The sequence below is a fragment of the Chelmon rostratus genome, chromosome 6 (genome assembly GCF_017976325.1).
Source record: "Chelmon rostratus isolate fCheRos1 chromosome 6, fCheRos1.pri, whole genome shotgun sequence".
NCBI lineage: Eukaryota > Metazoa > Chordata > Actinopteri > Chaetodontiformes > Chaetodontidae > Chelmon > Chelmon rostratus.
The window spans coordinates 3823041-3845305 of NC_055663.1; the positions used below are offsets into that span (position 1 = coordinate 3823041).

General features: G+C 43.3%; 1 protein-coding gene across 3 annotated transcripts in view; it reads right to left on the reverse strand.

Annotated features, from left to right (window-relative positions):
* Positions 1-22265, reverse strand: part of tspan9a (tetraspanin 9a) — a 153488-nt gene that overhangs the window by 60363 nt on the left and 70860 nt on the right. For 2 of the 3 annotated variants that reach the window (XM_041939370.1, XM_041939369.1), the window contains one exon: positions 101-180. In XM_041939370.1, coding sequence (XP_041795304.1) covers positions 101-163 — 63 coding nt within the window. In that variant the 5' untranslated portion in view covers positions 164-180. Of the gene's footprint in view, positions 1-100; positions 470-22265 lie in introns of those variants that run through there. The other variant, XM_041939368.1, reaches the window with a different exon arrangement.

Consider the following 22265-nt stretch of genomic DNA (forward strand, 5'->3'; position numbering starts at 1 on the left):
CAGCATCATCCTTGCTCATCATTTGTATAATTCACATTAGCTGAATCAGTGTGAACAAGCACGATGAGACAGACAAACAAGAAAAGGATGAGCCACTTACCCAGAAGATGAGATTGAAGATGAACATCATATACTTCAAGCAGCAGAGGCAGCCTCTTGCCATGTTGCACTTCTTGAATTCTAAAAGGAACACAAAGGATAGATCCAGGTAAAAGACTACGTATTTGCTGCCTTTGGGCGAGCTGTACTTGTTGTTGGTCTTGTCTCCTGCGCTGGTGTCCGCTGCTGCTCCTGCCTGCCCCTGCTGCGCGTTTTTGCGCGGCCCCGTGGAGCCGTAGAATGCGCCGGCAGTGAAGCCGCGGCCGCCAAACGGGCGGCCAGACGTGGAGGCTTGGGCAAAGTCAGAGTCACGGCTATCTACGGAGGGGCTACGGTGAATGGCTGACTCCTCACTGCTGGACTTCTCCATGCTCTAAGGCTGCAGCTGCTGATGAAGGGCTCCCTGACGCACAGTCTAACATAGTCTCAGAGATGATAGGACCGGACAGCTCGCCCTCCAAATCTCCGCTGCTTCACACTCCGAAGCAAAAAAAAAAAAAAAAGCAAATAAAAGCCTCGCAGAAGCGCAACTGCATCCACCTCAACGCACACAGCTGAGTGATAAAGTCTTCAGTGTAGAAGTGAGGAGAACTGCACTGTCCAGGCTCTGCCAGCCTCAAGTGTCTTCTGCGTGCTGCTCCTGTCTTGCTGTGGTGGTCATGAAGGAGCTGTGCAGGGGGGTCCTTTGAGGAGCATTACCCACGCCTCACTGTCTTTCCAGGAAGAAGTTACACTACTCCCTCTATCCCCTCTTGTAATATCACTCTCCACCTGTGCTGTTTATTGCTGTGCCGGGCTGTTCCCGAGGGAGAAGGGCCCCGGTGACTCTCAGCTGCTCCACTTCCACGTTCTCTTGCTGACCTGGTAACTTTTCTCCCTTCCTCAGCCTCCTCTCCTCTTTCCACTGCTCTGCTCCTGCTCTGTCCTCCTCTCAACGGGCTCTGATGCACTCTCTCCTCCCTTACTCCCCCCTCTCTCTCTGTCTCTTTCTGAGTGTGCCTGTCTTCCCTAGTGGACCATTCTGTGCTCGGCGGCTCAGTCCTCCGCACTGCCTGTGCTCTGCTCTCCCAACAGCAGCGCTCCGGCTGATGTGCTATTATCGGCAGACGCGACTAACGGGCATTCCCTATCTCTCAACAAGAGAACTGCCCTCCTCCCCCAACTCTCTCCCTCTCTCTCTCTCTCTCTCCCTCAGCCCCTCCCCACTGCTGTGCAGGGAGCCAATCCAGCAGCTGCAGCCAGAGCAGGGCTCCACCTCCCCACTTGCCGCGTCTTTAATAAGCCCATCGCCGCGTGTGCTTTGACTATACATGTTCAGCAATTTCATCTTTGCTGTCAGGGGAGCTGAGAGGCCAGAGATGGATTGAAGAATATATATATATAAAAAACAAATGGAAAAGAAAGTGTTACTGTAATTGCAGATGAGTAAAAGGTTGTGTGTGGAGTAGCAGGGTTGGGTGTGTGTGTGTGTGTGTGTGTGTGAAATGGAAATTGCTGGCATGCAAAGAGATTTCACTGTCAGTCTGCTGTTGACACAGACACCTGCAATTTCACAGGTGCCAGTATAGCTTTTTACACTATTTTAATTTGAAGTGCGTAATGTTATTCATGAATGCTGCCATAAATAAAACACAGTTAACTCCGGCAGCATATTAACAGCTGATTTGTCATGTATTTCTGAAAACCAGCCTGAAGCATCAGCCGACTGTCACCAGAGCGACTGCCGCATCTGATTTCGGTGGGGGGCGACGGTGCTGAGCTGCGGTGTGGTCACAGTGTTGCTCTGTGTTATTCATCATTGCACTGCCCACGTCCATGTAAGGGGACCCAATTAACTGGCAGTGTCCAGGCTTTGGAATTATGGCACCATCTGAAGCACGGAAAGGGGATAGTGGCTTTAAGATGCTGAACACTCTCCAAGGCAAAGCCAGGGTCAAACACTGCATAGCCCTGCTGATTCACACACCATGCTGACAAAATATTGCAGGACTTTGATTTTAAAATTTCTCAAGCTCCCCAAACAGCTATATGTGAATATCATCAGAGAACAAAGGCTGAAGGATCTGCCAAGTTTCAACAAAACAGAATTACTGCCTTATTCAAGTTGCGTCTACCTGCGTGAGCTTGTCAGACATTCATTTTAACTCAGGTGACCATAGCAATTTAAATAATAATATAACGGCCCTGGTCGACTCCCTCAATCAACTTTCTCCAGTACTGCCAAGCTAAAACAGGTCTACCACAAGAGTGCACATTGTTCAGCAGCAGTAATGGTCTGTCAGCTGAGTGCCGATTCCTCAGCCTCCAGACAGATGGAGGGAGAGTTTCCACTGAATGGTCTTAAAGGTAAATCCAGTAATACCCAATTGACAAAGACATGCTAATCCAACCCTCTCTGAGTGAAATACATCCTTGAGGAAGTGCATGTATTGTGGCTATAGTGCACTGAATGATGTAAAATCAGGGTGAGGTTGCAATTTAACAGCACAAATCAAAGTATGATGGTTTCAGAACTTCAAAATATTAAAATCTTTGCATATGAGATAATATTTACAGCTGGTTCCTGCAGTTTGATTTAAAAGAGCAGCTAACGCCTATCTCATGTCTGTGCACCAGCCAGTCAGCAGCACGTTAGCTCACTTTAGCATGAGGGGTGCCTGTCCCAAGGTAAAAACATCCACCCACAAGCACCCTAAAACTGGCCGCACACAGTGATTGCCTGAAGTCGTGTTGCCACCAGTTAACCAACAAATACTCCCAACCAGGATATACTCACATAACTCCTGCAAAACCACAACCTTCTGTCTTTACACTTTGGTTTTTACAGGGATTAAACAAATCAGATACAATGTGTTAATTAGTGAGCTTTAGAGGTGCTAGTGGGTGGATTTTGCTCCCTTTGGAGAGAGGTCTCAATCTTCTCATCTAATGCTCCACAAGAAAGCCAATAAGCCTGTTGTGACTGAGCTTCAAGTGTAGGTTCTGTCATGTTTGTGTTATACAGAGTAAGGCGATACAAAGTGTTAGAGACACATGTTTTTTGTGATGAAGATGAAATGCAAATGGTTTAAGAGATTTCTCATGAGCTGTCACAGTAAGCAAAGTATTACTGCTGTTAGGCGAAAAATCATTCTGAGCTGTTCAGGAACTAACAAAAAGTGTGCCTATTTGTCACCTTGACCACACATTTTTGGAGGGTTATGTGTGGCTTTGAAAAGCTTTCAGTGACTGAAAGATGACAGAGTGTTCTGCATTTCGTACACTGATGTTTGGAGACATTGAGCTGACGCCAGGTCAGTTATGTTACGCCTCCACAAAGCCTCACGTGTCTTCAACCACATATTCCAGAGCCAGATCTATTGTCTGCAAAAGGTAGCAAAACCAAATGACAAGCAAATTTTATCATCAATGCAACTGCGAAAGGTAAATTATGAAAACAGCTGCTCACAAGGGACAAAGATTTCTATCGCCCCGTTTGTGGAAATGTGGGAAAAACTGCAAAGATGGTCAGAATCCAGGCGCTTTCTGTCCAATGAGCTTTCAGGCCCTTAACTCCAAATTCAATACAGCCTATGTCAGTGCTGCTCGCTTTCAGAGATGTACACACATTCATCAGAGCTCAGTGGGGCTTTCAGTGTGCACGCTACTGATTCCTCACGTAGCCCAAAAGACACATTCGAGCACGTTCCCTCCAGAGTCACGCAGATCCATCCATCGACTCAGAGTGGCGGGACCCTGCACGCCTGTGTTAGGTTGAGGGGGGTAAAGCGAGAGAGAAAGACACAAAGTGAGACTCGGGAGAAATGGCCGTATGTAGGACGACACAGAGGAGTCGATGCTCGGAGAGAGGATGGAAAACATGCGGCGAGCGGCTGAGCAGACCAGAGGAGGCGGCCTGGACTGAGATGGAGGGCGCGAGTGGGATGAGGCTGTATTCAAACATTCTCTATGATGCTGAGTAAATCTGGCAGCTCCTTCAACATATGTACAATGCTGCAAAGACAGACAGGATCAAAGAGATTAGAGTTCAGAGGGAACCGGCGAGGTCCATCCCAGAGCTCTTCATACAATGCTCCACAAAAAGGTGGTGGAACACAGACACTTAACGCTGAATCTGTCAGGGCGCTGGCACCATGAACAAATAATGACACCAATAATGATGAGTGGTGTCAGCCAGTGTTCCTATTCCAGAAGTTAAGATTAGTGCAAAAAGAAATGTTATTACAGAGAAATCCATTACATGGGGTTGATTTGTTATCTTTGGATGATAGGCAGTGTTAGTATGCAGGATGAGCATTGTCTGTGGCCTCGATAACAAAGATGTTCCAGCCTCCAGACAGCAGGGGGTAAAGCGAAATTTACTAAAAGTCTGTTGTTGACCTGTGCAATGCAATCGTTCACTGGAAACAGTCTTACAGCTGAATGACTCCAACATCATCTTAAAAGTCTCTCCCTAAGTGTCTCCTGCATCTTTTCTTTTTCCCTATCCCACGTTATTGTGCCTACAAACAACAGCTGAACGTGAAATGTTTTATAGATTATTGTATTTCTTTGCCATGACGTCAGTGGGAGATGCGTTCTGTTCCGCAGGACTGGATGAATGTAATTTCACTCGCCCTCAGCGACCCGTAGCTTGTCTCTGTCATTTGGGTCGCCTTATACATTACCGTTATGAAGAGGGGATTTTTTCTTTCTTTCTCAGAGCACTGTGTTCACTTCATCTTATCATTTCATGCCTTGCAGCACTGCTGTACGAGAGGAAGTATCTGGCGGGGTTCAATGACTTTACAGTAATCTATTATTTGTTTTATTATTTTCTGTATTGCATTTATAGCAAATGTCCTTATATAACTTAATATTTCATGTCTTTATCATTATCATCAAAGAGTAACATGCCTTCTGTTGCAGAAATGTGGATTTTAGCCTCTTCCATACTGTGCACCTTTATCAGTGTGATACTAAAGAGACTGCTGTAGTTGCACATTTGCATAACCTCCTTGTTTTTATTGCAGTTTTTGCCAGCTCAGTCTCTGTTCCTGTTCAGAGGTTTTCCAAAAACAGCGATTTGTCTGCCAGTTGGCTTTTGCTGGTGGCAGTAACTGGGGTGGTGGTGGTGTGACTGGGGGCTATTTCATAATCTAGTCACTCTGTCATAAATTTGAGGACTTGCAAGAGGCAGGTTTAAAAAAGGAATGGTGAGAATTGAAGCAGCAGTGGTCAAGATATCACAACTTTTACTTCCTGGTATGGGTTAAACTCCAAAAACACAGGGTCCTACTTTTTCCATGAACGCAACTCAATTACAAGCTTTTATTGTAGACCTTCCCTGACATGTAAACACCCCCGTTCTTCTAACTCAATGGGGGCTTTCTGTTAGAAATTCATCGTCTCCAAAACCGAGCTGAGACAATCCTGATGACATCACATCAGGATCATTTTCTCAGACTTTAGTTTCCTGCACAACTGCTTCCAGAGGCCGAGCAGCACTCCTTCAAACAAACTGGTCTTCATGTGTAAAACTGATTGGAGTGCCCCTTTAATCAAAGACCCACGTCAAAATCAAAGCATCCTATCTGTCTCTGGCACGAAAGGGACATTCTGTCACAAGCTACACACTGATTTTATTGGCAAATAAGTTTACCACTGATAAACCAGAGGCCAAAATTATAATTCTTCCTCTCCATCAGAGTCCAGCTAACAGAAATACAGTATGTTAACAACAACAGAGTAAACCTGACAATCCTCACACAATCTGCACACCATCAGCTCCAGCTGGAGGAAGGTTCAGGTGTATGTACGACTGAAGAAGACAGATGGACAGAATATGAAGGATGAAAGCTAAAAAAAAAGAAAAAAGAAAAAAAGAAACCCACTCATGTTATATAGTGCTTTGTACTGGAAGCTGAAATATGCTTTTGACAAAGTGAGCTCCTGGTGCACTTTATCTGTGAAGCCCGGAAAAAAAATGACAGAGTAGTTTGTTTGCATGAAAGCTATGTTTGCTTGAGAGAAAGTTTTCTGATATCATAACATAATATATGAGAGTGTCTGAGGTTGTGTGTCTCAGTGTGTTTGTGTGTCTTTTTCAGTTTTTGGTCATTTCTTCAGAAGTTTGTTGTGATAGATTTTATTCCTTGACGCTTGCTTTTCTCAGGTTGTAGATGCTCTGGCGTCTTTTTCTTTTTCTTTTTCTGCTTCTGTTTTTCTGTTCTTTACTTGGAATAATCTGTTTTGACTGCTCTTGACATTTTATAGGCTGCAATACTAACTGGTGTATTACTCAAAGTGCAATTGGTTTATCCATTGTAAGTCTTTCAACCCTATCAAAATGTCTTCAACACAGCTGAGATCATGAATCACAGGCATATGAGATGCAGGAGTGATCTACTTATGGGAATATGTAAAGTCTGAAGGTTGAGATGAAAAGTAAATTACACTAAATTAGATTTACATTTGCCTGATATGTGAGAGAAATCCACAAAAATATTTATCTCTCCGGGTAAAAACTTTGCTGTTTTGGTGACCGAATGAGTGTTCATGACCTCAATTCAATCAAGTTTGATTTTTAATTTGATGTACTGTTTAAAATTTGTTTTCATTCAATCACCTTCCAGACTCCAAAACCTTGTGAGATGCCTCCAGGAGGAAGGAAAGTTTCTGAGCCGAATTAATGAACAGAATCGTGTCTTTCATGGGGAAAATGTCACTAATGTTTTGATGTCTTTGATATCTTGCCACTGAATGACTGGAATTGAATAATGACAATCACAGGCACAGTCACAAGGTTACCTCATGCATGACAGCAACCCAAATATAAAACAATGGCTCCAATAAAACGCCAGTTGATGAAACTTGTGATGGGTTTTTTTTGTTTTTTTTAAATGACAGTTTAAGGGTGTAACTGATGTCCTCTGCAGTACACTGATGCAAGCATTCACAAAGGGGGACGGCTGCTTTTCTCAAAGATAAAACGAGTGTCTGCTACATAATTACTTGCTAATTTGTCTTTGCTCATATTACACAAGGAATCAATGCTGCATAGCTTTGACCAGTCAATCTGAAACTATATCAGACCTGCAGACATACAGTGCATGACATGCAACAGCACATGATCCTGGTGTGAATGCATGATCAAGGTCTGAGCACAAGGCGAGGATTAAAAGTACAAAGGGTTTCATCCCACACAATCGTCACTGCCAGGGGTACTCAGATCCCCCGAACGTTTGGTCAGGTCTGTTGCTGTGGATGCAAACAGACAGCTTGACATGTATGAGGACCACATGCTCTGTGGAACTTAAACACTGAAAGGACGAACTAATCAAACGAGCAGATGAGGACATATTTGCATTGACTCCCGGTCGAAGAATATGCAGTGATGCAGAGATGTGCTAACAAGCTATTAATTCTGATGTCGGCCTCATCTTACAAATCAATTTAAAATCAGATGTCAGTCTGGTTTGATATTTATGGTTCTATCTTGCCCTTTTATGATGCTCTGAATATTACCCTCCGAGATGAGGCTTGCCAGACAGTACTGCCATTCTTCAGTCACTCTTGGGTGATTTGCAACCAAAAAGTCAATAAAGGTGTCTGGAAAGGTTGTTAATTAGGAATTTATGACATCACGCTCCCGCTGAAGATCCAGTTGTGATAGCATGTGAGGACTCCAGACAACGGCACTAAAGCTGGAAAAGATCAAGTGCTGTTTCTGAAATTCAAGTGCCCAGAACGCTGGCTCCGCTTGGGAGGATCAAGTTGGTGTTGACTGACCGTGTACTGTACAAAGCTGGACTGTTCCATCAGACATGCGTCACACACTTGCGTAAACACTCTTGTATTTGTTGATCCGCCCTCCCGAGGGGGAAAACCCTTGAAAGTCGCAGTGTGAAGCGAACCTACCGCTGAGAACCCGAGATACATTTCTTTAGTTCTTGTCAGGATTTGAGAGGAAAAGCAGCAGTTATGACATATCCATACTCTTAGAAACACAGAGGTGCACGCAGGGTGTCCACACACTACACAGCCGCAACCCCATATAAAATTAAACCCACATGAAGCGTCAAACCCCCAGCAGCCAGTCCCGCAGTCAAGCCCCAATCCAAACGTAATTCCCGCAGGCACATCTATCAGAGATGTAGGAGATACGGCAGGACACCAGAGACGGACTGGGTTTTACAAGCAAAGTAAGTATACTCCGACTACAGGATCCTACATTAGCATTTAGATCAGAAATTGTCTCTCACCATTGAAATGCAACGTAGGATCACAATGCAGCGCATTACAGCGCAACGCAGCAAGTCCAGTTCAATAAAGGCTGCTGCAGAGAGGTCAAATGCCTGTGAGTACGATACATGAATCCCAGAACAGCCTCGCAGATAAATCAGGAGCAGCGCAGTGTTTTTCTTGATAATGTTGATCAAAGATCAAAGAAGTGGAATTGCAAAGTCCACCAGTGTCCTGAGCTCCATGCAATATTTAATAGAGCCATAACTGTGTGGAAAAAGCAGATGGAACGTCAGCAATATGAATCTTATCCAGTGGACTGGCATAGTGTGGTGTGAGTCACTGAATTGAGGGCTCGGTTATCAACTTGCTGGCTCTGAGTTAATTAAACTTGACTGGGGGAAATTCTTTTTCGGAGCTCGATCTCAGATGGTACATTTGGGATTTTTCAAAGACTGTAGAATGGCAGTTGTTTTAAAACTATGAGAAAAAATGATACAGATTGAAAGGCTGCTGCATTAACACAGATATAATGGGGTGATTCATCGCATGCAGATATGAGGGCAGAAATAAGCAGTATTTTTTTAGTTGAACAATACTAGCATTTAATTAAAGTAATGTGTATTATGCCAGTAATTCAGTTTCACCATTGATTGACTTTTAGCAGAACAATTGTGCCAACTGTGGTCCAAATTAAACAGCAAGTTCTAATTAATCATGTCATATAGTATAAGAGTTTGGTCTCATGTAATGCACAACACAGTTCATTCATTTCAGTTAGGTGATATTATATGTAGACATTTGCTTTATCACTCCATATACTGACATGAGAAAAATATTACTACTGACTTGGAATGCACAAAAAAAAATCTAGATAATAGAAAACACTCCATTGAGAGGCAGAAAAGTCACATCATCAAATCGAAGGTATGAATTACCTCACCAGTTTTTGCCTTCTGCTGTCGGCAACAACACATCCAATGCGCAAGGGAGCCCGGGCTTTGAGGCTAGGTGATATCACACACTTGACTAGCAAATGCATACAGCGTTAAAAAATACGACACGGGGGAAGAATGTGACGACATTCCTAAAAATGATCATTGCCACTTAAAAAGATATGGGCACATATTAAACAAAAAAAAAACAAAAAAACATGGAGGCAAGCGATAACTGTCGCATGCACGTATTAGCGGTTCTTACGCTGCAGTATGGGTTAGATTGCTGACTCCAGGGGCCAAGAGAGAAAAAGGAAGCAGGTGATGTGTCTTTTATAGTGCTGTAAGAAGCGAAAGAGAGATGGGATGAAGACGATGACATTATCACCTGGGGTCCAAGTCATGTGGAAAAAAAACTGACGAGAGCAGTGCCACTCTGTTCTCAAGTTTCCCCAACCTGAGGATGCTGCTGGCGCAACACAAAAACTATTTAAGGCTGCGGAGGAACAAGAGTATGTGGCGGTCGGCTCTTTCATTGCTCCGGAACCGCAAAGCCATGTGGGTGAGCTGTGTTTGTGTGGCGCCTCATAAGCAATCCAACACCTCCTCCTGTGCTTCAGGGAAACAGGTTATGGAGGTCATGTTGGAGGACAAAAATGTCCTCTGGGTACTAAAGGGGTTGGAAGGGGTGAGATGAGACATCCAAATTGGAAGGAGTAAGAGGGAGACAAACACACAGGCCATTAGAGACCACCATGCAGCACATGGTGTTTTATGAACCAGCTCAAATAGGTGTGTGATGTGTCTGTATATCCATGTAGGGGGTTTAAAGGGCCAGTCCCTGCAGGGAGTAAGGTCAACACCAGATTCATGACTGGCGGTGAACAGAGGACGCCGCCTACAGCACCATCATGTGCAGCCCATCCAACATGAGGTCTAGTCAATAAGCAGATGGGCGCGGTGCCTCTCTGAAGGAACATTCAAGAAGATGCTGACACAGCGATGAGGGGTCAGACGGGGTTCATCAATATTTCAGTTGGCTGCTGCTGAAATGCAAACAAAGGAGTGGTGGGCCGCAGCGCCGTGCTGAAGATGGAGAGAGCTGGGGTCTGGACAGGAGGGAGCGCGAGAGACAAGATGCGATAGGGAAGACAGAGAGCACGGAGTGGCGGAGTATCCGTCTCTCCGCTGTTCGTGTTACTCGGCTCCTGGCTGAGGATTCAAAGGCAAGGACGGATTAAAGGCACAGCAGAACGCCTGAGGAGCTTTACCATTGTGTGCACCACAAAGACATCTCATCTCCGTCTTCCAGACTGTTGTTTGTACCTCAGGGGTATTGATAACTGCGTGATCGTAGCTGCCTATGACATATACCATCTTCCCATTAACATAATCTCATCATAAAACAATATTTGCGCGCCCACATACAACAAGACAGAACGAGAGACAGAGAGAGGTGGGCGGAGAGAGAAATTGAATCTAAAAAACCCCCAGAAAGATCCAACTAAGTATGATGGAAACCTGCAGAGAGGAGAAGACGGCCCACAAGAGTTCAGCTCCAATCTGACCAGCTGGGTAGCACCTCCCCACAATATGGCGCGCCCCGACTAGTCCAAGTGTGAGCGTGTGTGTGTGTACGTGTGTTTGAACTAGGGACATGGGGTATGGCCTCTGGCGCAGGCTCTGTCAATATGGCCGTGGTCATTCATGAGCAGCGGCTCCGTCGCTGCTGTCCAGAGAGAGCCAGGGCAACAGAGCAGCAAAGAGTCATGTCGCAGAGGAGAGGACAGATAAAGGTAGCAGACAGTGGCAGAACGCCCTGGATCCCTTCACTTTTACAGGAAATGCCCTGCTGCGGATTAATGCCCTCCTCTAAAGAAGCAGCTGCCATGTCATTGTGTGTGTGTGTGTGTGTGTGTGTGTGTGGGGGATCTCAAGATTTGAGACAACTGCTGATAAAGCAACAGATACAACAATCATAAGACATACCAACGTCATTGTGATCACTTCTGTCCAAACAGACAATAATATGACAGGGCGAGGAGTGGAGAACAAACTACAGTTGAAGGATATTTTATGCAAAGCAATCACATGGCCTCTCCGCCTCCGTGGCCGGGGAAACGAAAACAGCAGATGTCTACAGAGCTGCGTAAGTGGTGCGGAGCAAGCCGAGAGATGTCCTGCTAAATACTGACACATGCTTCCTGATCGTCTTTAAAGCAAGATGTTGCTCGCTAACACAACATCCGCCTGTATGTTTCTGTATGTGCACATTCTACAGCACGCATAGTTCAGCGGATGAAAAAAAAAAAGCACAAACATCCACCCACAGAGGCTCTCCAGATAAATGAAGACATATTATTACAAAGACAGACACACACCAGCCAGCCTATAATATGAACATACTGTACATGCAGGAATAGAGTCCCTGTGAAATCCCATATGGGGTTATAGGTTCCCCAAGCAGAAAATGGAATTTGCAGCCCTCCAGCAATAAGATATAGGCAATTTAATAATAAAACAATTTAATTCTAATGTTTACTGAATGAGAAAGTAATCTATTACTCTGAGTATCTGCAACCCACCAAAACATCTGTTATGCACTTAGAAAGGCAGCATTTGCTTAGCTGCCAAATATCCTTAATTAAAGTCTGCAGACAGTAAGTCTCCCCAGAGTCTGAACTGAAATTGGCTCCGGCTACTTTTCTGATTTCACCTACTTACACATTTCGTGCTGATGGCTCCAAATTCCGCATATTCCCTTTGAGGACTGATGATTATGAATTAACTCAATATTCTCACACCCCATGTCACGCTTTTGGCAGCGTGATACTGGAACAAAATTGCCTGTAGATGATTTAAACGAAAATAATTTTTCTTTCACCACAAACCCCAAAAAACATAATGAAGAAGGCAAAAGCAATTTATGCAGCGCATTAATGAGCCGAACATTATTCATTGTGCGCTTAAACATATAAAAATACGCTATGTAAATAAGCAGCGTAAATGAATGTATTTTTCCATCAAGGAAATGATTGACTATGAATTCTAGCGAGATTAGCTATGACATGCCCCAAAAACTTCAGAGGCAAAGGGGCCACTGAGGAGAAAATGTGAGCCACTCAGTCATCAATTTTACATCACTCTCCAGAGCACAACGTCTCCCTCAAAATGATTTAAGGCCAGAAAATAGATTTCCTCTGACCTATCACCCATGGCAATGGATTACAGCATCCGCTTCTCCTGCCGAGTGTTGAAATCATAATCTGCCCACATCAAACAGCAACGTTACTTTGTGTAACAGGAGGTTTTGCATGGAAAACAGCTTGCTGAGGGCGACTGCTTATGCCATGCAGGAGAGCACAGAGTTCCAGCATTATAGGTTTAATCTCATTTTCCGAAGCAAGAGAAAAGCAGACTCATTTCATGCACTTGCAAAGACGTGTTAAGGTCCACACACGTCTTTGCACATCTGCGCACACTCGCAGCATTATCACTTCTTCAGGACACCTTAAATAGTTGCTTGTTAAGCAAGCCTGAGCCGTGCTACATCTGTTAATGCTCTCTCGCAGGCTCCGCCAGGTAAAAAGCAATATTCTGCAGCTGTTGCAGAGAGGGGACACTGGACCTTATATAAAGCCTCCGCCGCTCTCAAAGCACAGTTCTACTGCACACACACACACACACACACACACACACACACACGGACACACGGACAGAGCAGGAACAGGAGATCTTTAACTCTATGTCCCAAGATAAGAAGCTCAGCCTGTCTGCCTGCAGAGTTACACTGCATTTAATGCAGCAACTCTCTCCTCTCCCTTTTCAGCAGCACTCAGTATTCCGTAACTGTATATTTTATGCAGTCCTTTTCTCTCTGTCCCCATCAGAAACGCATGCATTCACGCATGCTCTCTCTATTGTGGCTCCCTATTCGCACGCTGACCTTCAGCTGAGTGAGAAAGCAGCTCAAATAAGTTCTTCACTGCACTCATACGGAATAAACAAAGGATTTCTACATTGTCCTTACACAGACAAGATGCTAACGATCATGCGTACCCGTGAAACCATTCACAATGCATTTGCAGCTCAATAGGAGATTATATAATTGTAAAAATAAGGCAAACATTATAGGCGAGCATCCTGCAGCCATGTATCCAAATTCAGCTTAATTCAACAACTGACAGTCACACCCCTGCCCTTAGCTGTCTGAGTGGCAGGTCAAAAAGGATGATTTCTCCTGACATAACACACCAATGTCACACCGCGACCTCCAAATGGACCTGTTAAAGTACGCTTCATTTCACTGTCTGTGTGTGGCCCCGTGTTTGCACGCGGGATTGTGCATCCGTCTGTCTGCGTAAAACACTGAGTCTGGAAGAGCTGGGCCAGGAGTTTTATTTCCTGTTCAGAGTGTGCTCGGCTCCCGTCTGTCTCCTCTGTGGTATTCCTGCCACATCACAGGTGGAGGCGAAGAGCAACTGCACAGAATGTTAAAGCGGAGGGGAGCATTAGGGGGAAGGGGACAGTCCTTCATTTTTGCTCATTCAACATAACCCGCAGTCATCATCCATTTTAACAAGGCTGCACCTCACATATTGATAACTTTGTGATGGCTGAAGCTGAAGCTGGCGTCAGATTAATACATTCTGCAGGCAGTGGGAGTGCAGGGAGCCGAAGCCATTTCTGAGTTGTCCGGATTTCTTCGATAAGGCACCACACACATAATGATTTGGTATTCCTGACAACACAGGCTGGAAGCAGCCCCGGCATTATGACTCACGCCAGTTTATAAAGAGACAGCAGAGCAAATAGGGCTGGAATTAAAGGTCTCACTGCCCTTTATCTAAACTACATTTTTGGTACCAAGGACAGCAGATACAAGACTTTCAGGTTCAACAGTTCCACTCCGCTCTCTCTGGCTCTGTGCTGCATCCACATTAATATTCATAATATCTGCTCAAATTTCATACTGCAATTCATTACACCCAAGCGTTTTGTTACTCAAGGTGACTGCGGAGGGAAGGGACCGTGCTGACATATATTTTGGGGTAATGTCTGAGCAAATATTCACTGCACGACACTTTCACCCTTCTGCTACAGTGTGGGGCTAAATGAAATTTAAACTGCTGTAAATAGCTGGCGCTGGTAACCATAATGCTTCATGCTTTATGTATCCCTAAAGACTAAAAGCAAGGAACTGAAAGAAGCAGGGAATGGCCTTAGCCAGAGTATAACTGCCATGTATTCTAAGACAGAGTTGTCTATCAATAATAGCCTCATTAATTGATGCTATTTTTGCCTTCAATCACCTTTGTTTTCTTCTTATTTTCTGCTGTCTCCAAGAAATCATCAAAAGGCAGCCTCTGTGAGCTGTGATTGTCTCCACAAATCACAGTAAAGCTGACACATTAAGACCAGGAGCTTTTATGGATACGTGATACACGCTATTAAACAAACCTCCGGGCTCATATTCATGACGCCACTAGGAATAGACGCACTGATCTGGGATCCGTGCTTGGGTCACGTGGCCAGTGTAAGTTCCACTGTAAGAAATTTAATGCATTCTTGATCTGAGTCTAGATTTAGGTGCCTTCTAAGCTCCAGGCAGGATGGAGTGACATTGAGGGCTTGAGTGTCCCCATTACAATGATGAGCTGAATCTGCAGGGTGTCGACATCCGTGACAGCCTGGAAATCAGGGTCAGAGGTTGTTCCTGCCGGGTCCATAAATGCCTGCAGCTTTACATCCCATAACTCCGTTTTTAATTCTGGCAGGCCTCGTGCACAACATCATCCCTCTGACCCTAAATGTTACCACCTTATTTCCGCTAAATGTTCACTGAATTTTGGGGACTTTGCTAAAGAGGATGAGGAACACGCCAAATAGAGAAAATCAAATTAGCTTTGAACTGTGCTGACAAGGAATTGGAAGCTAGAGAAGGGCCTTACAGCGTTCTCCATCGGTAGTGGGTTTGACAAACCACTCACAACAGATAACATGGAGATACAGCATGAAGAGGACACAAAGGCAGACCCATGTGATTAGACAGCACTGCTGTGCTAGAGGCATCGGCGATAATGAAATGTCTTCATTGAGTTTTCTTGTGTTATCATTTTTTTCCAGAAATGGCTACTAAAATAACCAAGTGCACTGTGGGAGTCCGGAGTCATCCACTCTATGTAATAGGACGCAGGATGAGTAATTATTCGGTTTTCTTCAAAATGTTAACTTACACATAATTTTTTTTCCTGCTGCTCATGAATTTCCTGCACACAGTGAGTCCAAAGGGGGCAAACATGGCTGCAGGGCATAGTTATTTTTGCTAAGTAAAACAAACGTGGAGGATACTCAGTGTGACACAGATTTGATGCGGCTCACTCTGGGAAATGTAGGAAAGTGATTACTCAGCCAGGCATCCTGGCAGGAGTTTGAGACCCACTGTAAAAGAAAAACATAAATAGGTTGCAATTAACAACTAACATTCTCAACACATAAAATCTCACACATGCCTATTTAAAAACAATGGATTTGCTTGCACAGGCGCAAATGGCACGAGGTGAGAAAACAGCGGTGGATTAGTCTGTCTGGGCAGATGTTTTGTGGTCTGGGGCTGGTTAACCACAGCACAGATGCAGGGCATTTGGTGATCTTAAACAGACGTTGGAAAAGAGAGCAGCTCTAAAGGCCTTTGATGCCTGATGCTGGTCATTTTTCACCTATGATATTCTAATTATCAACAGAAATATAAGAGCTACCTTATATTTTGCACTGCGTTGCAATGTTGATTAGGTGAGTGATGTCAGTCCACCACTTGCACGACACATGATAGCAGCTAAACTTTTAGTTTAACTCATTACTTGCTATTATTTGCTGAAACACAATTGCCTGCCAGGCTTGAAAAATGAACTCCAAATGAATGAGAGAAGTCCTCATTATTTCATATTAAGCAGAACTTCTCGTGTCTATGAGGACGCCGCGGTTAAAGGTAAACACGTGAAGCAGGATGAGCCGAAGTGATCGCAGCAAACTAAGAGGGATCAGAGCGTACGCAGTGTCATCTCTGGAGATTGAGCCCCATCCACATGGGGGGATTAATGCATGCGTTTGAGCTGAGTGCCCTCTGGACTATGCCTTTCCCTGATAAGAGAAATCTGAGCTCAGCACGCTGCACATACTGAGCCAGATAGAGTCGTGATTACAGTGTGGACAAGCGCTCCCTGCCAGGACCCTCATTTAGCTGGCCCTCCCCGCCTATGCATCAATTCTGAGACGCAGCCTTGAGCACAGGCTCGGGTCCAGGCCCAAGGGATACTCATTACAAGGCTGGCACCCAGATCTCGGGCCCCACCAAGACGCAGGTATCGACAACTTTATCAGGCAAATGCGAGATGACAGAATAATATACACACACTCTCGTGGAATAACACTGCAATGCAGTTTTCTTTACAGGTCTCTGGTAGTTACCTAACCTTAAGGTTGTGTCATGCAGGTCAAGCGCTTCACCAAAAAGCATGCCACGAAAAGACACAAGGGTTTATCGAAGTGGCCTCATTTCTTACAAGTTACTGCTTACATACTCGCTCGATGGTTGTATGCACTATCATACAATACAGTACAGCAGCAGCTGATTAATAATGGGTTCGAGGCACCAGCTGGCAACTTGTCCCTCCTCAATGCAGCTCCGGCTGCAGCAAAGTAATTCTTGCTGTCTGCCGGCCCCTCAGGATCACTGGTCACTGGGCTTACAGTAATCTTTGTTTGCCTGGTTAACCACATCATTACCCTCCAGCACTAATCGAACTTTTTCCACAGAAGACCCCGCTAGCTCTATCCCACAAGCCACTGTGACATGACGGACAGCTTTAATGTCTCCTCGTGCACAACTGACTGCTCCCGCTAGTTGCCGGTGCTACACCATTCAAGCTTCACGTTGCTCAACAGAACATATGCATATCTGATTTACCACTTAATGTTCTTAGTCAGCCTGAAACGATGGATCCTTAATTTCAGACCCAGGTAGACAAATGTAGGTTTCTCATCCCTGAGCCTGGTCTCATTCCCAGACCGCTGACGCTGTAATGTCCCTCTGTGTCTCATACAGATGCACAAGGTATACGTCAGCGTCTGTACGAGACGCAATTTCAGCAAACTTCACTGGAAACCCATCTGTGGCAATATTAGACGCTCAGAGCAAGGTGATGGTAAAGAGAGAGAAAGTCCCCTAATGGAGGAAGGTGGGGTGGATGGATGCCAGGAGATGTGTCCCATAAGAAACCAAAAGCAAATGCAAAAGTTAACCATCTTTACTTAGCAGATTTTTAGCAGTTGTCGTCAGCTGACATTAGCTAATGAACATTAACTCTGCGTGGGTTGAAAACCTGTCCCTGACTACTTTTAAAATGAGAGCCTTGTAAAAGTGTCCTACTTGATGGCTATATATGATATCATGCTAAAAGTCCAAATCCATCAGGTCTGAGGCAAAAAGTTAACATCCTCACCAGCTGATGATCCGCGGAGATATAGAAATAAAAAAAAAATGCTAGTTAGTGCTTGTATTATAAGGATGGAGAAAAAGATCAGACTGTTCTTTCGTATTATCTGCTTAGTTTGGATGCTTATAGAAAAAAATACTTACTAAGTGACCTCTAGTTTAACTTGTGTGACACGGTTGTTTGGGTTTACTGGAGCATAAACCTCCCTAAATTCAACAAAGAGCAGGATTGATCCAATAATGTTAATCTAAACTCTGATATAGTGGCATCCAGGACCAGCATACAGTGCAGAGCAGCGACACTAGCCAATGATATGTTCCTTGATTTGAAAGTAATGCTCATGTTAGTCTTTCTCTTTTTTCCTTCCTTTATTTGTAATCATATAACAGTAGCAGTTCATACAGTCATCTTTACTGAGGAACCTCTTCAGATTGATCCACCTTTTCAACTTGTAATCATAGAACATGAGTTGTTTGTCATGTGAAATAAATAGATGGATAAAAAACAGAAGAAGAAGAAGAAGAAGTCAAAAGGGTGTTTCGGGAAAATATACATTTTCCACTTGTCCCAAATTTCATCAAAATTTAATGAATGAAGCCTACAGTGAAGGTGATTCTTTCCATCACAAAGGTTAAATCAGTAATATCATCCCTAAACCAGCCCTCTACAGAGGGGGTGTCTGACTTAAGCCATTTACTTGTAATTGCTTTCTAGCAGCTAAACTCAATATTCATGTACATACATAATAATAATAATACAGTATTTTGTTTTAATATTGTAGATACTGAATGTAGACACCCAACAAGGAGTTTGTCCCAACTGAAAGTAATTTTTGTCTCAAACATAGTCACTAATTCTGTATAAATCTTACACCAAAAACTGCTTTCTTTTGGCCAGGCCTAAAACAAATGGTGATTGGCTTCCTTGGAGCCACAATTCCTTCTGCAGCACAGTGGTGAGACTTCTGGACAGGTGTGATAAAATACCTACAAAGACTCTTGCAGCCAAATGCTCTCCATGAGGTTGAGCTTGATATCCTTCAGTGAAATTCACAATATTTTGTCCAGACTTGCTCAGAAATGAAACTTTTAGTTAAATTTATGCTTTATGTTGTGGTACTTACTATTTTAATCTCCTACAGTCCCATATATAGTCTATATAGAAGTCCTGAATCTGTCCCACAGGCATTAATGCAAACTTTTAACGGGTTGTTTTGAAATGCCTTTTTATTTAAGAACATAGACACGTTTATGTGATGGCGTACCTGAAAAAATCTAGAAAAGTCATTATTATTTAACATGTATCGTCTCCTCAGTGCATGAAAATGTCCCCCTACTAAAGAAGGTACAGTATAATGAGAGGCTCTGATTAGCACATCTCTTAGGGCTTGCATCCAATTTGTTTGGGGTAAAGTCAAGGTCATGAGAATCTCATCTCAGAATGAATTTATCTCTTCAAACAATCCACTGTTAATGATGATATTTAATGTTTTTCAGAGATAAATGAATCCTGTTAATCGCTGTTTCCTTGCCAAAAGTACCCCAACAGTAATTTATCCCATTTATTGAAATGTTTATCGGTTATTTCAACTGGAAGAGCTGAAAAGAAGATAATTATTATTACAGACAGTAACTTATTGGACAGCTGTGTCTGGTGCCTCTTTCCAGGCCAAACCAGTTTGGTACAGCTCCATTTATTCATATTCTTGCCTCTGGGCTATTAGAATTCTATATAAAATTCCCAATTAACTCAATCAAAAGACTTTTCTATATCTAAGCTCAATAATGTTGTTTAAATGTCATTTTAATATAATGTTCAATCACATGTAGTGTTTGCTGAATGCTACCTTGTGTCTACCTTACCTGAATACAACCTGTCTGATCTAGACTTATTGGAGGTGGAGTGACTGGTGGATTTTTTTCGATGAATTTCGCCAAAATGTGGGTAAAGATCTTATAATGTTGGTTCAGTCCACTTATCAGCCAATATCGTCAATATTTAAATTTATCTTCACCTACACTTGTGGTGTTAAAGAAGCCATATTCGTCCCACTTCATGTGATTTCATCAAGTCAAAAAGGCTTCTTAGTTCCATCGATTTTGGACTATGTATATATATATTTTTTAATTTTTCTTAATAACTTTGTTTTAGAAAGATCAGCTTTTTTTAATGTTTGACCTGATTTCTTTTAATTTGTTCTTTTTCCCTATCTATTTCCATCTTTCTTTTATGTAAATGTTCTATTTTTTTCATTCTGTTTGTGACATATCCAATTTTTCTTTTAGCTGCTTTTTTAAAATTAGAGTAATAGCCTATAATCCCAGAAGAGCTTTGCATGCATCTCAAAGAACTGGTGGGGGCACTTCCCTGTTATCATTTTCATCAAGTTAATCTTTTACATCCATCCTTATTTGCTGCCTCATTTGGTTTAGAAACCCTGTGTTCAGCCTCCAGACAGTGTTCTTCTTTTCAGAAGCCAAGATTAAATCCATAGAAATTGGGGAGTGACCTAACAAGTCCACGGTCCTAATATTGCAATTTATCACCCGTGTTAATCTCTTTGAAACATTAAAAAGTAATCAAGCCTTGAATCTTTGTCGGATCAGATCCCTCCATATCGCTGGCAGTCCCAGGTCCCCCATCATTAATCTTATGTTTTTGTTGTTTTCTTCTCTCTTGAGTAGCAAGCTTTCAGTGTATTCAGGGTCGGGCAAAGTCTAACATTAAACGCTCCCCCACAAATTCGGATACCCTGAGCCTCCGAGATTAATAATTCAAAGATTTGGTCATAGAATTTCCACTCAGATCCCAGAGGAGCATAAACATTCAGAAAGTAAAAGACCCTGCAGATATGCCCAGACCAGCACAAATCTCCCGTCAATATCTTTCTTTTCATATGTGCACTCAAAGTTTCATTTACCAGAGAGTGAAGTTGCTGCCCCTCTCTCAGAACCCTGACTACAGGAAGAGGAATACTAATTAAATCTCCATCTCCTAAGTTTTTTGTGTTCCTGTTCTGTTAGATGAGTCTCTTCAAGAGGAGCTATTTCTACTCCCTCCCTCTTTAATTGTGCCATAACCTTGCTCCATTTACATTATAAGTAACTACTTTAATTGAATTGGTACTTTGCATTGTGTCTCTCTGGGTATATTTTAAGCCCCTGCAAGCCTATATATAAGTCATATCCTACACCCACAGTGCTACAACGAGCGTTAGCACCAACAAAATCATTAACCAGTAACACAGTAACAAAACAATGAATCCAATCACAAAGAACACTGACCTGTTGACTGTTGAGGCCTATGACCTTGTAACTGCTGGATCTGACTACCTCTTCAGCTTTTAAGGTGATGTGTGGGACCATAATATCCAGTTAGAGGTGTCTCAAACACAAATCATTTGTACATGCAACAAATAAGACAATCTTCTTGATAAGGAGGATAAGGAAGGTGTCGTGTTGGAAAATAACTCATATCATCATTACTGTATTCTCAGCATTGTTTCTGATTCCTAGAAGTTATATTGTAAGCGTGCGTAAGTACTTATCAAGCGTCCCGGCATCGGACAGTATTCTCTCGGTTTCCTCCCCATGCCAGTGGGTTCACTGATCCGAAAGGGAAGCTGGATTTTTCAGAACTGTCACCGGTATCCCTCTCTCTGCCGTTGCCTCCACCGCCGAGCCGTAAATCATCGTACCTTCCTTATAAAACACTGTGGTCTGGTCAGTGTCTGGAATCTCATTTTTCTTTCCTTGAGTGTAGCTCCTTCCTCAGCAACGCTGGTGCTTGTCAGGGTCCAACTGTATCCTTTTTCCTTGAAAATTGAATCCTTTTTTTCTGGCGAACTCTTTCAAACACATCCTCTTCCTTTTGGTAACTTGAGAAATTAACACAATTGATCTTGGAGGGGCTACAGCCAGAGAGTTTGGAGTGAACGGCAGGTGTGCTCTCTCAATATTTAGCACTTTAGAAGAAGCCATAAATATGACATTAATAATTACCCAGAGAATGTTATTCCCATAAAGCTACGTTGCATATGAGTCTGAAAGGGTGGACTAGCAATTTCATGCAATAGCACATCTAACAATGAACTAACAAATACTAATTAAACATCTGCGATCATACCTGATTATACAGTAATCAGATGGAAACATGATTTCCTACACAAGGGCCTTCAGAAATACAATAGGTTTTATGATAACATTATTCAAGTTGTCTTGATGTTCGCTTCATGTCAAAGTTTAACTGAGTTGAACACTACTCCACTACCTCAAAAATCAACTACTAACAAGGGAAGGCTATTTGTCAAGAGGTCTACTGCTAGCAGCTTTTTAGAGTTACTCAAAAGTTCCCATCCAGCTGCCCCGGTCTGTCACTTAGCCTCTCCATCTCCTTCCAATACCCTCAGCTACCCTCTCAATAAAGCATCATACCGCTGGTTAAAATAGACGACTCTGCTTCAATATGTGCATTAGATGGATGGATTACCCATGGGTTCCTGAAGTGCTGCCAT